Consider the following 16811-nt stretch of genomic DNA (forward strand, 5'->3'; position numbering starts at 1 on the left):
TGCATGGAGGTGCTGATTGGCCGCGCAGCTTTTTGCCACACATGCACAATAGGCACCCAATGCTTTCCTATAGGAAAGCATTGGATTGGCCGAGATCAAAAAGATTAATGATCTCAGCAAAAGTGAAGAACACACTCATAAGACTTCAAAATCAACAAGATAACGTCATTTGTTACATTCACCATTTCAGTCCCATTACCAAACTTTTCTTAATATGTCAAGGTAGTTGGACTGAAACATTGATTATATGCAAATACATTTGCTCTTTTGTTTACTTTGAAGCCCTACGAGCGTGAGGACGTCCAGTGTCAGTTAGGCAACTTTTTTATACTGTACTTTTTGAAATAAATCTGCGTTTCTATGAAAACTGAAGTTTTAGTATTTTTGTGGCCCACATAAACTTAAACCTTGTTTATTTGGCCCGTGTTATTATTATTATTTATATAGCGCCATCAGATTCCGTAGCGCTGTAATTGTGCCTTGAGTTTGGCATGCTTGATTTAAACAGTTCCTGTTACTTCCTGGCTTGGTTAGCTCAGTAAAGATAAACTCAATTGCACAGAACACCTGCCTTGCAAAGACTTCTCACTGAGCTGCTTTGGGAAGTCTGTGATTGGACAGTCACAGGAATTAAGGGCGGGTTAGAAAGGCAGGATTTGCCATGGCAGCAGACAAGAGAACTGCAGGTTTTGTAAGCTGTTTTTAGATTTACATTTAATTTAAAAAAAAAAAGTATATTTAAATACATGAATGGTTTAATTAGGGGTATATCTACTAAACACAGATTTTAATTTATTTTCCAATTGGGTAGTGGAGTGCCCCTTTAACGCAAAACACATTCTTCGAGCTTTAGTTTGTATACAACATTATGCTCAGCAGGTAGCCCTCAAAAGGATGACAAGGACAGAAAATCCTTCAGATGCATTTCCTGTGTGGGCACATATAATCACAGAGCTTTTTTGATCACGTTTACGAGTAGGAAAGTAGAGTACAGCAATTATAACAAGGTAACAAATTACAGAGTGGATTTAGGATAGCAATGAAGACTGGGCAAAAATTATACTTAAGATTCATCTTTAATTATTCTGAAATGGATATATATAAAAACATAAAAAAAATTAAATGTAAACAAAAAAAAACACTGAATTTTTCACAAGCGGTTTATTCACTTAACAGCTCTTTGTAATAAATTGAAAACTAAAATGCAAAAGTTAGACAGCAACAACAGATTTGGAAATTACTCCAACTCAGCTATAGTCACAGCGTGGCTTTTTTGCCTCGAATTTGCAATTTGGCTTGAATTCACAACAATTAGGTCTTTAATGAATAAACCCGAAGAAAATTATTGGATTAAATAATACATTATGCACAGGTGGGTACTGGAGCTTCATTTCTAAAATCAGAAATAAGAAGTGATTGGATTATTCTTTAATATGCACTCGCTATATGTGTATGCGATGGATGTTCGCCATGAGAAAAGTCTCATGTTTATTTTTCATGCATACAATGTGTATTATACATTCTTTAGTTGCCCTCTGCAGACTCTGCTAAAGAAGAGGGTTAAGAAGCAAGGTGGCACTTAGGTGGTTTGTTTGGATAGTACAAATGTATTGTAAATCTGGAGAAGAAACCATACAACATTCCCTTGCATCACAACTGGTGCCAGACAAAACATTATTGGCTCAATGACCAGGTAATCAGCTACATTGTGGGAAATATACAAGGGGTATTTGAAAACTAGGCACCTAGGGTCACAACAACTAGAAACTAGAAGTGGGCAACTGCATTGAGAACCAGGTGCTAGTTAAAAAAATACTACCATTATACGCCTATCACCAACCCAATGTTGCTCTAGGCTAAGATCTAACTTGCATATTACAAATGTATTGTGGCTGAAGTAAATTTTTCCAGCACAACAAATACATGAAGCTCCATTACTACCACCATAATAAAGGTTAGAAACCAGGCAGAGAGAGGAAATTGGAAGTCCCACTTACCCATGTCAGAGTCACCACCACCAGAGGAGTTTAACTTACGAAAAATCTCTTGCTTCTTGAACATCACCATAGGTGAAGTATTTTCCAATTTGGTGAAGAAGGAAGGCAGATAATTTATATTTCCAGGAGAGCGAGAGTCATTTCTACAAATAAAAATGACCAATGCAAACAAAAACAGATTATAGAATTAGTACCCAAGCTTTTTGTTCTAGTATTTAATAGAGTTGTATAATAATGCAAAAATTCAATTAAATAAATATATTCTTAGCTCTTAAAAAGTACACTAGAGGTTCAGGAACACAAGCATGTATTCCTGACCCTACAATATTGAACTATCTAGACCCCCTGCCCCTCCTAAATATAGTAATCTTAGCTTTATTCCAGTCTGCTGGTGCTGGCTGTGCCTCCTTCTTTGGCGGACATCCTCAGAAGTGATAATCTCAGACAATCACAATGCTTTCCCATAAGCATTGGATTGGCTGAGAATGACAATTCTGATGATCTCAGCCAAGGAGGTTGGCTGGGTGCAGAGCTAAATGATGCCCTGGCCAATCAGCATCTCCTCATATAGATGTATTGAATCAATGCATCTATATGAGGAAAGTTTACTGTCTCTATGCAGTGGGTGGGAACACTGCAGCACTGACCCAGGAAGAACCTATTGTAGCCATCTAAAGAGTGGCCACTAGTGGTGTTCCTAGGCTGTAATGTAAACACTACCTTTTTTGTCTGAAAAGACTGTGTTTACAGCAAAAAGCCTAGAGAGCCTGACCATACTAGTTGTTCTGGTGACTATGGTATCCCTTTGTAGGTTGGCTCTACATACACAGACTAGACTGAAAACATTGAATATATGTATGCATCACAACAAGCAAATTAGAATATATAAACTGAATATACAATAATCAGCTTCCCCTGTGTGTTTGAGGGGTAAACTTACATATTAACCTAATATCATTAGCAATGAGGGTTATGAATCATTTGGTTATGTAAGAAAAAGCCAAAAGAGATAAAAACAGAGGTGAGACATTCCTTTTTTTTTTTTTTTTTAATAGAGGGAGACATACATATTAAAAAAATCAAAACACAAACAACAGGGAGCCTATCTTTTTTTAAATGGTATTTTAACTATTAAGGAAGAGCAGCTAAAATCCAGGAAAAACACTAGTTGCCGCATTGCTCAAATTTCTGCCATTGGAGATCAAACAGACTTCCAACTAATCTTAACTGAACTCAGCAAATCAACAGATTTTAAAATTATCAGTGCCTGGTCCAAGGGGACTAGCAGTCTTGCAGTATTCACCTGCCCAGAACCAGGAAGAAAATGGATAAACTAAATAGGATTGTTTAAAGAGACATATAGATAAGAAGACCAGTCTACATTGTTGTACTTCCATAAATCCTTCCCCTCAATCTGCAGAGAATATCTGCAAACACATTGTGTTTTATAGTGAATTTCAGTTACCTCTGTTCAGCTGGTTCCGGTCTTTGGGAAAGTAACAACATATTATCTTGCTTTGTATGCATGATTGGGGCTTGTGGAGGCGAAATAGGCTCATATGGCTCAGAGATGTGACCTCTGTCAGGGGACTTGCCAGGTCTACATTAAAAAAATATAAAAGAATACAAGGATGATTGTGCATACCTCACAAACATAAATAAATATTTTTTTTTTTATTTTTTTTTATAGAATTCTAAATTTTATTTTTAGGAAATTATATCCTCTTTAAAAAAAAAAAAAAAAAAAAAAATTCTTATATTTGAAAGTTAGCAATAACCTGCACAGACTCAAAATGCTAAAATCATCCATGATTATTGCACAGTGCAGTTCCTTAGCCAGGATCTGAATATTTATTTATTTATTTTTTTTTTAATTCTTTATTTTAGTAGTGCAGATAGTCACAATATTTCGACAAGCGCCACAACAGCATATTTCAAGTGTTTTACATGGTATACAGTGGCATGAAGAATTTGCACAATTTTTTTTTTATATATAACAGCTTAATAAACAGGCTTATGATGGATCTAGTTACGGTAAAATTATGTAGAGTATAAGGTATTACACGCCTGAGAGGAACTAATAGTCATACATATGCCAGGATTATATTTGTTGAGATTCTTGCTTTAGTGCAAAAACGATTAAGGTAAAAGGCAACGTTTAAATAGGCAGTAACTGCAAATATTGTTAAGGTGAGTGTTGAGGCAGCCTATGTGCCCTTGTTAAGATAAAGTATGCAGAGACGTGACTGAGGGTACAGACAAAACATATGCCATCTTGTTTTTTGCAGAGCCATGCAATTAGGTTCATGCTGAGAGGAAACAGGCCTATTGAAACAGGCTTCCAAAACAGGTTTCTAAGACAGGCTTATATAAAGAAATTTCTAATAAAAGAAAGCAAAAAATATGAAATGCTATGTTTGACATCGGTTCCTTATTATAAAACATGCTAGGCTATAAAGGTATAAAACATTGCTTTGTGGAGAGGGAGGTCGTTCACTTTAGCCCGGACCGGCTGACAAATTATACTATGTAAGTAAGCGTATATCAGGCAACAACATTATGGTGATATAGGCAGTATGAAATTTAAAGAAAAAACATAAAGAAAAAAGGCAGTCATATGGGAAAAATATAAGAAAATACCACTGGCGGTAAGGAACTGGAGAGCGTATATGGCTCTAGTCCGTGTGGCTGACCGGTTGCAGAGACAGTTCAGCCTATGCCTGACGTGTAATTTCCCGATAGCCAGGGAGAGTGACTTCTGCTTTCAGGCTGCGGAGTGGGTTGCAAGGTAAGTCCATTCATAGAAACATAGAAACATAGAATGTGACGGCAGATAAGAACCATTCGGCCCATCTAGTCTGCCCAGTTTTCTAAATACTTTCATTAGTCCCTGGCCTTATCTTATAGTTAGGATAGCCTTATGCCTATCCCACGCATGCTTAAACTCCTTTACTGTGTTAACCTCTACCACTTCAGCTGGAAGGCTATTCCATGCATCCACTACCCTCTCAGTAAAGTAATACTTCCTGATATTATTTTTAAACCTTTGTCCCTCTAATTTAAGACTATGTCCTCTTGTTGTGGTAGTTTTTCTTCTTTTAAATATAGTCTCCTCCTTTACTGTGTTGATTCCCTTTATGTATTTGAATGTTTCTATCATATCCCCCCTGTCTCGTCTTTCCTCCATGCTATACATGTTAAGATCCTTTAACCTTTCCTGGTAAGTTTTATCCTGCAATCCATGAACCAGTTTAGTAGCCCTGGGGTCGACAGTTCCCTGTGTGTTGTATGATGCTTTATGTGCCACCATGTCGGGGCCGTCTTCGTTGCCGTTGTCTGCCTCTTTATCAGGTGGTTCCGACCACTTGTGGGTGAGTTCTCGTTGTTATGTTGGTGGGAGGTTGGTCTGATATGCGTCCGCCTGTGTGCTTGCCGGTTCCCTTGGGCCTTTGGCGTGGTCCTGTAGCCATGTTCTGGTAGCGTGCTGGGCCTTAGGGTCCGTTCGGTGGTGTTGCTATTCTGTGAGAGGGGGCTGGTGTGTGCGCCCGGTTCGTGATCCCGCCATGCCGGCCTTTGGCTTTTGCGCGGCCTGGTGGCTGCCTGGAAGGCCAGAGCTGGGTGTTCATAGTGACGTCTGCGAGTGGTTGGTCTTAGCCACGAGGCCACTAATTGTGCAGCCCGTTGGTAGGTCACCCCCCTGTCCACCAATGCTATACAAAATTTCAGGCACAGCTGGTCTAGGGCCATCAGAGGGTGGAGTGTGGCATGGCTGACCGCTGGCTTTTTTCTGTGTCTTAGCTGGGTGGCCATTTTGGCTGGGCCTCAGGTGCCTCGTGCGTTTGCAAGTTATGTGGTCTGGGTATCTCGCTCACCGTTTAGGTATGCTTGGGTCGCATGTGCTGTGTCCGTCGCTTGGTGGTACCGGGATATCCCTCACCGGCCAGGGGGGTGAACGGGGTCTGGAGGGTTGCAGCTTTTTCCCGCTGAGCTGTTGGCGCGGAGGTCGGCCGCCACTCCCGCGCCTGCATAGGTTGGTAGGCCGCAATCCTGTATCTGCCCCAGGTCGCTTCTCCGGGCTCGGCAATCCGGCAAATTGAGTCTCGGGGGCACCCCACTACTCTGCTGCTTCGTCGTGGAAGGTTTGGTGTGGTAGTTTTGGGGAAAAAAGTCACTTATTAGCCGGTTTTCGCACAGAGCTCTGGTTGTGTGCGACCAGTCTGCTCGGCAGTCAGGCCCCGCCCCCAACATAAATAAATATTTATGGATACATTATGTAGACAGAAAGTGAGTAGCATGTTAATGGGAAAACAAGACAAAAGAGCTTTAATAATGTAAACTATGATTATAAAATGCAAACTTTATGTATACATCTAAAAAATAATGTACCTATTATGGGCATAAATTGGTATATACAGTTAAACATACATACCATTGTATGTAATAATGGGTGCAGCCTCTCTTCACACTGAAGCTTACTGTACAGAGTCCCTGACAGTCACTCACTCCTACCCTAAATTCTCTGTGTTCATTTTTATATAAATATTGAAGCTCTGAGACAGTAGCAGCAAAGAGCACTTTGCTGCTGAATGGAGAGACCGTTGCATTTCATATCGACAAGGAGGCTGAAGTGCATACCTGTAACTTATAACCTACATAGGCAATAGTTACAGAGCTTTTCAACAAACAAAGTTTTACTTTCATCATTAACAATTTAATTTTAACGTTAAATGTAGCTTTTGATTTGGGGTTTCTTCTAAAACGTCCACTCCGTTACCTGGTTGAGCTGCCTTATTTAGTCCAAGAAGGTCCTGCTCAAATGAGCTTACAATCTTTGGAGAACCTGAGGCAGGCGGATATATATATTTTTAGGTATCTTGCATAAGACACACAATAATATATCTGCATGTGGTTTATGTCTGTGTAACAACTTTGACAAACAGGTCTACACACACAAATACATACACAAATAAAATGTGATTGATCAAAATGTATGTTATTACCTTCCCCGGGGCTTGTCAGATATGTTTTCAGGTGACACCCTTGAGGCGGGTCGTTGATGGTGTATAGACTGTGACTGTGTCTCTGGGCTGAACCTGTTGGATGGCTTGGATCGAACAGGAGCTGATGGTGGGGCTGTGCTTTGGAATGTTGATGTGGGGGGCTGCTGTGCAGCCTGTGCTGCTGACTGATTCCTGGCAAAGTCTTGTGTTATAATATGCTAGAGAAGGAAAAAAATTACAAAATGATCTAACAATCAGATTTCCATGAAAACAAAATGATGTTTGTTAACAGACGCTCGCTTTGCACAGGTCAATCCACAAAGCACAGATAAATCAAGTAGCCAGAGCCAATATAACCTTTTTTTATAACATATTATAACTGTGCACAACAGCCCCCTTTATACAGGAAGCTGTAAGTGCTCTCAAACAAATACATTTGTTTAGCTAGTATGTCCCTACAAAATAGAGAGTACGGTAAGCCACTGATTTAATTACTTGGATCATGTTAATTCAAAACATATTAAGAAAAAAAGGAAAACTGTATCCAGAGCTGCATGTTTCCAGTTTTGTATGTTTCAGTCTGTAAAAGCAAATCTGAGCAAAATAGCAAATAGAAATTGCTAAACTGAGCTGATTTTGGGAAAATTTATACTTACGCAGATGTGATCAGCTAATGTAATAAGCCGATGTGTTTGTTGAACAGGCTGCTGCGGAGAGGGAGACTCTTGCTGTGGCCGATATCGACTGGCTTGTCCTTGTCCTTCATATTGTCTTGCACCATCGTCTGCAATACACAAGAATTGTATTCCTATAAATAAGTGCTCAGCCTGCATGAAACACATAAAGCGATAGAGGCATCGTTCTTTTTCTAACATTTATTTTGTGGTGCAGTTACTCTGGAAGTATTTATTGTTTTTAAATTTGCTGTAAATAAAAGACAAATATTTTTTTTTAGCCAAGTCCTTGGGTGCCCACTTTGCCCTTTTTGATATAGTTCCACAGCCTTACATCAATTTCAGAAAAAAAATTTTTTTGCAGAAATTTGCATTATGTAATACAGATACATGTGCAGAAATGTAGTTTTGCACATTTTTGATGTTAAAACACACCTGCAGCAGAACTAACCTGGACCTGATGATAATGTCATGAACATAAAAATTTGATAATGCGTAAAACAATAACTTTCAACTTTTCCTGATGCCTAAACAATAATACTCTTGTTTATATGTGAGTCTATTAGCATGGCTAGCATGTGTGGTGTTTAACTTCAATATATTTCAGGTACCATACCATCTGTCTGAGTCATTTTGAATAGGATAAGAACATTCTATTTACACATATAACCCCTTAAGGACACATGACATGTCATGATTACCTTTTATTCCAGAAGTTTGGTCCTTAAGGGATTAAAGCAGATTTGCCATGGAGAATAACATTATTAGCTTTATTTTTCTTTATTTTTATGGTACACTCACAAATAAGAACCTCTGAGCTGCTTGAAATGAGGGGGTAATGGATACTGGTCAAAAAAAGAGGCATACAGTACTTGAGAGGTAAGGCACACTATCATAGAACATATTTGAAGAACATTAACTATTCAAACTAATACATTGTTGATGTCTATAAGAAATGGTTATTTCGAATTAACTAGTGATTTTTCTGAAAAGAGTATACAGTTTGATAGTTTGAAAATAAAAATGGATAATAAATCACTCCATGCCAGTTTCTATACATTGACTGTGATTTTGTTTAATTGCTCACAGTAACACAGTAGCAGCATGTAAATGATTTGAAGAAATAACTTGCCCCTCAGATTGACGTGAATGAAAATCTAGCTTCTCTAACTGTGGCTAGCAGAGAGAAGATCCCTAATGGCACATCATGCAGTTTTCCTGGCTAAAAGGTTTCTTTCAGTGAAATTAAGATGTTATGAGAGACAACTTACACATTTTTAGAATTGATATTCTCTTTAAATTATGACAAATAAATGTTGGACACCTACTTTCAGACTGGCTTGATTTTGGGACCTCCTGTGGATAGGACTCTTTTTCTTGAACTAGAGCTGGAGAGTTTGCTGGGCTTATCACTTCTATGGTCTCTCTTGGAGCTTCATAGCGATGGGACGATACTGTAGGTTACACACAAACAGGCATTTTCATTGTGAGTCATGTAGTTCTAAGCGAGAATGTAAACTATTACTTTTTTGATGCAATTTAACTTGGTTCAATGCCATCATGGCAGTCAAAGTTTAGAATGATACTAGCTTGTTCTACATGCAAATGTGATAAATAGCCACACAGATAAATTATCACCTCAGTGCCTCCATACATTCCACTTAACTACTGGGTAAACTTCAGTAGCAAATAGACACATAGAAGCACCACCACACAGCAGCAGAAGAAAATATGGGGAATTCCAGAGTAATTACCAAGTACTTAAGAATATTTACTACTCGCATGCTGTTCTTTGAAACAAATTTAAGAAAAAAAACAAAAAGAGGAGTGTGTAATAATAAAAACAAGTCAAAGCTGGAAAATGGTGGTGTATACCGTAGTAGATAACAGACATAAAATACTGCTAAGAAGACATCACCTAGAAACAATCAAGGCCCATATTTAAAATGTGTGTAAATATACAAAATAAATGCCACAAGCATTAAGCTTTGTGGCATATGTGTATGTTGGCTATGATGGGTTAAGATGCCCTTGCTGCATAGTTAGGAAAAATCAAGTAAAGCTTATGGCCCCTGTTTAAGTTGAGCAGAGTGAGACATGTAGCTGGGTACAAGTAGAGAATGTCTGTTGCTGGGGGGACAAGAACTGGCTGAGGATCCGATGCAGATCGTGAGCCAGAGAAGCGCAGGAAATCAAGTAAGAAAAACAGCCGCGAGAGCGCAGCCCGTCAGCCATTTTCCAAGTGAGGAGCAGCGCAGACGGACCCCTGCCCTCACTCCCCTTTTTATCAATTTATTTCTTTATAATTATTATCGTGGTGTTATAAAGCATTGGGGGAAAGGTCATCCTCAGGGTCAAGTTCTGAGGAAGGATATGGTGGTAAATGGTTTTAAATAAAAGGTGGTCAAGTCAGTTAAGACTGACTGCCAATTTGGAGGTTGCAAAAGTTAAAAAGTTAAAAGTTTATGTAAATATGCTTATTGTAATGAAATTATTGTTGCAAGCCCCTTAATGGTGTGTGGTAACAGGGTTGCAGGTCATTTCACAAACTGAAAAGAGTTTAGCTAGAAGAAAAACATTTTTAACTAACCAACACTAACTAAATCTGGCAGATTACCAAACATCCAATACTGTGTCTTCTCCATATCACAACTTCTCCTGTTTGCATTTCTTATATGAGAATGGGAGATTTTAGAAATGCTGAACTTAAACAACTTTGTAGCACTGTAGTTGGTATTACAGATCCAAACAACCTACCTGTATTCTGAAATACAATTTAAAGCAACATTGACAGATTGCAGCTCGTCTCCATTCAAGAGGTGCAATACGCACATGGAAAACACTACAATTGTTTCAAACTAAATGACAACCAGACAAAACATAAATGAGAAATATAAATGAGATGTACGTCACGTACAGTTACTGGAGGAATCAGAGCTCTGTGAATTTCGCTCTCTGGCATCTTTATCAGACGCGATCTGCTGAGTAATGATGACATCAATAAAATTGGCTGCTGTAATAGTGGTCTTTCCTTTCGTCCTTAATTCCTCAACATAGCGTAATTTAGTGTGTGCTGCTTTATCTTTTCCTGCTTCTGAATAAACAGCAGGCGCAGACTGGCCTTGTGACTTGCTGCTAGAATAGCTAGAAGAAGTATAGGGGCTTTGCATCATTCTACGCTCAGACTCCATTTGATGTTGCTGCTGCTGCTGCTGCTGCTGCTGTTGTTCTAGGGCCACTCTCCTTGCCATGTTCTCTTCTGACCGGGATGCATCATGCTTGCTTTCCTTTGACTTGCCAACTTCCATCTGAGGAGCGGAGGCTGCTGCATCTACTAGTGCTGCTAATGCATCTGCAGCCGTGTTATAACGGGAAGAAGGTGTACCCTGTGTTATTGAGGGTCCTCCAGGAGTTAGAGGCCTGAGGGATTAAAAATAAACAAGAACATAAGATAACATGAAGATGTAATAACATATTGCAAATAGACATGTATGACATATTAAGCTAAAAACGCTTGAAATACGTGTTAGTAACGAACAAAAGAACATTCTTACAGTATCTGTATAATAACCAATGCAAACTGAAATCAAGCACATAATACACTTTGGCTCAAGTATTTTAACTATCAGCAGTAAAAAAAATAAAAATATCTATATTGTGAGGCACAAGGAGTCTTCATCCAAGCATGGACCTTGTATTGAACTTAAACCTACCCATACAAAATAGAGACTACGTACTTAATGGACTTTATATCCATAAACATATAGGAAATTAAATGTACAAAAAATGTTAAACTCCTGTCCAAATAGGACCATCGAATAATGGCATTCCAATCCTGTCTTACTTCCCGACAGTCTTCATTAGCCACATACAAACATCACCTACACCACACCATTTTGTGGACCCAGGACATACTTGAAAAAAAGAGAAATCTCAATGTATCTTTCCTGGTAAAATATTTTATAAATAAATAAATGTTGTAAGTGTGCCACGGATCCTCCAGGTTTGCAGTGGCAAGCAACTTTTTCACCTGTCTAGTAGCGCAGGAATTTAATTTTTGAGCCCTAATATAATAACATTATTGTTCCTAACACCAACAATCTTCAGTAGCAGCAAAAATTATACCACACCTTAATTAGACTGTATGCCTCATCAGTTATGTTTTGTTTAACCAAAGTACATTGTTGTAGAATACGTTGACGCTTCAAAAATAATACTTACATGATCCGCAGCTGAGAAGGATCCAAAGGTGTAATGACACTTTTACCATTTGTTCCTTGGAATATACTTGGTCTTTGCTGTATCATACTCTCCTGGGCTCTGACAGATGGTGAGGGCGAACGAACATAGCCATGGCTACTCGGCCTGCCAGGCTGCTCTGTCACTAAGAAAGTATACAATGAAATTAGCAAGGAACACTGACAATGTCTGATTATTTTGATGGTGGTTTAACACACTATATGAAAGAAACCGTTCAAATCAGTTCTGGATGAGAATTTTAGTGGTAATAAAATGTCCTAAAACACTAATCAAATTTGGAGCTATTTTAGAAAGCTTTTCCATGAACATCAAAATAAAGATGCTGTAAGGCAGAATGAGAAAGGTAAAAATCCACCAATGTGGACATAATAACTATTATTTACAATATATATATATTGTATGCTGTATGCATTTATAGTAGAAGAGTGCAGCTTACCAGTACGCAGATAATGTTCATTTTGTGTGGCTGCATTAGCCGCAGCCATAGCATGTCTCTCTCGCTCTCTCTCTCGATCCCGTTCCCTTTCCCGTTGTTCCTTCTCTCGTTCCCGATCTCTTTCACGCTCTCTCTCCCGTTCAACACTAGCTGAACTTGCAGCTGCTAAATGAGCTGGATGTCCTAAATAAGTGGGCAGAATGAATATGCTTAATGGAAACATCCGCTTTAACTTGAGCTACCTTGCGCCCACAACAGCTCGCTCTATTTTTACCATAGTTACTATGAGCAGTGAGCTGATTTTTAAAATATATCTGTAATCACAATCTATGTTTAGTGATCTAGAGAATTATTAACTTTCCCAACAAATATGGAGATTGTAAGATTGCCTTATGCATAACCCCAACATGTTTCAATACATTGAAGGGGCCTTTTCAATTTTCACTGAAAAGTCATAGCAGATATCTACAAGTCAAAGTTGTAAGAATTTTTATTATGTTTGGACTAACAGTGCTTCCAACCACAGAGGTTACATGTCTGAAATACCTGGAGACATGGAAGCAGGGTTGTAAGGCCTGGGAGGGAAAGCTAGTTGGGTTCCTGGTATGTACGTGATTCTGTCCATTGGTGGAGTACTTGTACCGCCTTGATGGGGGACCAAGATAGCTGGAGGCATGTTTGTCAGGTCAATAATCCCTATTTAAAAAAAAAAACCAAAAAAAAAAACCAATGAAATCAAAGTATTAGGTTCCATAGGTTATAGTCTATGAATGTAGCAATGAGACTTCTTTATTCATAATACAATACTGAATGAGATTTGTCAGACATATCGGGAGAAAAATCTCTTACTAACCTTATGAGCAATAATGCATGAAAACTACAAGTGGCAGCACAGATAACTCATAATTAGCCACTTTGATAAAACAAAACTGTATTAACTCCATAGTTTACAGCATTCTTTAGTTGGTTTAGATTTAGGGTCAATAAACATTACATTTAATTTGAAATCCTGTCCCAAGACAGACTCCACACAGCAGCCTGGCCCATCTAGCATGGGATCATTACTACTAATGATCTCTGTTACAATCAAAAATTTAAAGTCTTAAAGTGAACATTGCAAGCACTGTAATGGCTGCATCTTCATTACAGTGTTCATAGTGTGTGAGTGTTCAATGGCACAGTCCTTCCATTCAGTGTTACACTTAATGGTTTTAGCACTACACAAGAGTCCCCAGCAGCCCAGCCCCCTGTGCTACTTGGGATAATGAGGATGCCTTAACAAAATCCTAATGCTTCCTCAAAACACACACACTCAAAAAAAAAAATCTAGTACAGATTCACTAGAATACAGATATAAACTACTGACTGTCATTATACAACCAATGTAACAGCACGTTTGAGCTCAACTTATATGTAATATTGTAATACTTCAAACACCAATTCATTATTTAACTTTAATATCTATAAAAAATATGTTTTGTTTCAAAGGGACACACTAGTCATCAGAACAACTAAAGCTTAGTTGGCAGGGACACGCAGATGGCCACTAGAGGTGCTTTCATGGTCAGTGCTGCGCAATGTGCAGCACTGCCGTTCAGTGTCTCCATGCTTTGCATGGAGACGCTGATCGCTTCTCATAGAGATGCATTGACAATGTATCTCTCTCTATGAGGAGATGCTGATTGGCACAGAGTGGCATTTTAGTGTGCATGCGCAATAACCTCCCAAAGCTTTCCTCTTGGAAAGCATTGTATTGGCAGAGATCATCATATTTTGAGGAGGTGGAGTGGTGGCAAGGAGAGCCACAAGAAGACCTGCGCAGCGTTGGAAAAAGTTGAGTAAAACCATCGTTTTAAGAGGGGTAAGTGGGGCCAGACACCTAAAGTGTCAGGAATAAAATACATGCATACATACATAAAATACATACACTGAAGTGTTTCTTTAATGTGAAATGCACTACACTAAACAATTTACATTTTATCAAAACAAATTGCTATCCACAAAACCTGTAAAAACATATAGACATTAAACCCATTTAAGATTTTTCATTAAGGCATACACGGAAACACTATAAAGGAACAATATAGGGTCAGGAACACAAACATGTTTTCCTGACCCTATAGGAATAAAAGCACCATCTAGCTTCCTCCCCTCCCCCTAAATATAGTAAAATCTAACCTTTATTTCAGTCTGCTGTTGCTGGCTCTGTCCCTGATCTGCCTGCTGGGCTGCCATCAAAAGTGTTGATCAAAGCCAATCACAATGCTGAGACTGTCAAGGAGGCAGATCAGGGACAGAGCCAGCACAAGCCAAACACAGCCCATGCGAAACAGCATCTCCTCATAGAAACGCATTGGATCAATCAATCTCTATGACGAAAGTTCAGTGTCTCCATGCAGAGGGTGGAGACACTGAATGGCAGTGCAGCACTGCCTCAGGAAGTACCTCTAGTAGCCATCTGAGGAGTGACCAGTGGAGGTATCCATAGACTAATGTAAACATCATCTTTTCTCTGAAAAAACAAAACAAAAACGGTTTACTGCAAAAAGCCCGAATGGGAATAACTATACTCACCACAACAAATAGCAAAAAAACTGAAGTTGTTCTGGTGACCATAGTGTCCCTTTAACTCAAAACTGGTCTGCTTACCTTATTCTAGACAAATATTCACTGAAGCAGTAACAAACGCATTTAAGTTGTGTGTCTCACACTCATGTATATATACACGAACATGCTGTACCAATGAGCACATATATATATGTCCCACGGAAGATTTGTGCAAAGAGTGCCTCAACAGTGTTTTGGTCAGCTTAGTTGGTCCTAATTTCAATATGACTGACGTACCCAATAGAAGGATACACAATCTTGGTCAGGTCAGGGAAGCCCCAATAAAATTAAATTAATTGAAAAATCTGTGACAAACCTCTTGGTCCTGGGTACGGAATTGCTAATCCCTGGTCTCTGGGGGAAAGTCCTCTGCCAATGTCTGGTCTTAAATTGACCTGCATTTGCTGTGAGGTGATGTAGTCATTTAAGATGGTTTGGCGTGTGTTCTCCATGGCATATAACTGGTACTGGCTTGGGTAACCAGGAGTGGGTGACAGCTGCCTATGAAACAAGTAAGCTGCAGCAGCTGAGAAAAGAAAGGCAGAAACGATATTATGCAACTTAAACCTGAAAAGATAGATAGATTACACACACACACACACAATGTATTTGTAACCAGACAAGTTGGACACACAGGAAAAGAGGGGTTGATGGCCCTGCTCAATGAGCTGACATGCTAGAGGGAGTGGGGTAAAATGACACAAAAGGTAAGGGTAGGGTAGAAAAGTAGGTTGCTAGGATAGTGTTCATTGAGGGCTTAGTGTTTTGTTTTGATGACAGTTGCAGGAGCGGAATCAGGGTGCAGGTCTTTTGTAAAATGTATGCCCATCAAAAAATAAGAAACAAAATAATTATGTAGAAGAGTGAAAAATGCATCCCATACCTATTTAAATATACTGGCCTTAGACTAAAGGCTTGTCAAACAACTTTCAAACCCATCCTCAGTATTTTATACACTTTTTTCCCATACGTTTTTTCCCTCTAAAAGGTGTGTGCAAATATATAAGTATATATACACATACAGACACACAGTAAGTGTTAACTGTTAATATGAACTTATTCTTCAAAGTAAAAACATGTGGTCCTCAATATTCAGCAACAGTGACCCATCATCAATATAATAAGGTTTACAATTCTGATACAGACGTTTCTTTAAAGTGCAACATACATTTACCATAGTCTGGTAGAAGATCACATGGTGGTTATTAAGAAAATATAAGTTATTCACTATGCTATGCTAAGATGTTTTAAGACAGAATATTAATAAACAACAAAGATGAAGATTCAATCTTTCTCTGTGTAGATACAGAGGACAGTAGTGGTGCAATTCTGATTTCTGAGCTGCGACCATTGTGGGCACATCGTACTGAACAGCCCCTGAATGAATCGACAGGTATATAACATCTATGTGCTGGTGATTTCGCTGGTAAAGCAGATATAATATAATTATTTTAATCATACCATAATGTTTGTTGATAACAGATGTTTGATCTAAATAGAATAAATCATGAAATTTTACTTTAAAAATTAGTTTGGCTTCTGGGCGGTAGTAATGACTCGTATGCCAATATCCCACCCAAAAGTGAAGGGCTGGGAATTTTTTTTTTATGCCATCCAAAGTGGAACAGATGTTGATTATTCTAAACAAAGATGAACTTTAATCTTTTTTAAAAGGCACTGAAAATCTGAAAATAAGATAGCTAGGCTTGAAGGCATATCATCATGAGAAATGTAAAAATAATTATAGCCATGTTTCACATCCAATTACGAGACCCATAGATTTGCTTCCTGGCATTTTCCTTTTTTTGGATGTTTTCTGAATGCATGTCTCTCTTTT

The 16811-nt window shown here is 38.6% G+C and overlaps 1 protein-coding gene across 11 annotated transcripts in view; it reads right to left on the reverse strand.

The window, feature by feature from the left end:
* The window catches only part of NCOR1 (nuclear receptor corepressor 1), a 122278-nt gene that overhangs the window by 10121 nt on the left and 95346 nt on the right, over nucleotides 1–16811 (reverse strand). For 10 of the 11 annotated variants that reach the window (XM_063450056.1, XM_063450055.1, XM_063450058.1 and 7 more), the window contains 10 exons: nucleotides 15291–15500; nucleotides 12914–13063; nucleotides 12368–12550; nucleotides 11893–12055; nucleotides 10589–11091; nucleotides 9000–9125; nucleotides 7654–7781; nucleotides 6998–7215; nucleotides 3463–3597; nucleotides 1998–2140 (listed from right to left, as the gene is read on the reverse strand). In XM_063450056.1, the coding sequence (XP_063306126.1) occupies nucleotides 1998–2140; nucleotides 3463–3597; nucleotides 6998–7215; nucleotides 7654–7781; nucleotides 9000–9125; nucleotides 10589–11091; nucleotides 11893–12055; nucleotides 12368–12550; nucleotides 12914–13063; nucleotides 15291–15500 (1959 nt within the window). The remainder of the gene's footprint in view (nucleotides 1–1997; nucleotides 2141–3462; nucleotides 3598–6997; nucleotides 7216–7653; nucleotides 7782–8999; nucleotides 9126–10588; nucleotides 11092–11892; nucleotides 12056–12367; nucleotides 12551–12913; nucleotides 13064–15290; nucleotides 15501–16811) is intronic. The other variant, XM_063450051.1, reaches the window with a different exon arrangement.

Source organism: Pelobates fuscus, chromosome 1, assembly GCF_036172605.1.
Source record: "Pelobates fuscus isolate aPelFus1 chromosome 1, aPelFus1.pri, whole genome shotgun sequence".
NCBI lineage: Eukaryota > Metazoa > Chordata > Amphibia > Anura > Pelobatidae > Pelobates > Pelobates fuscus.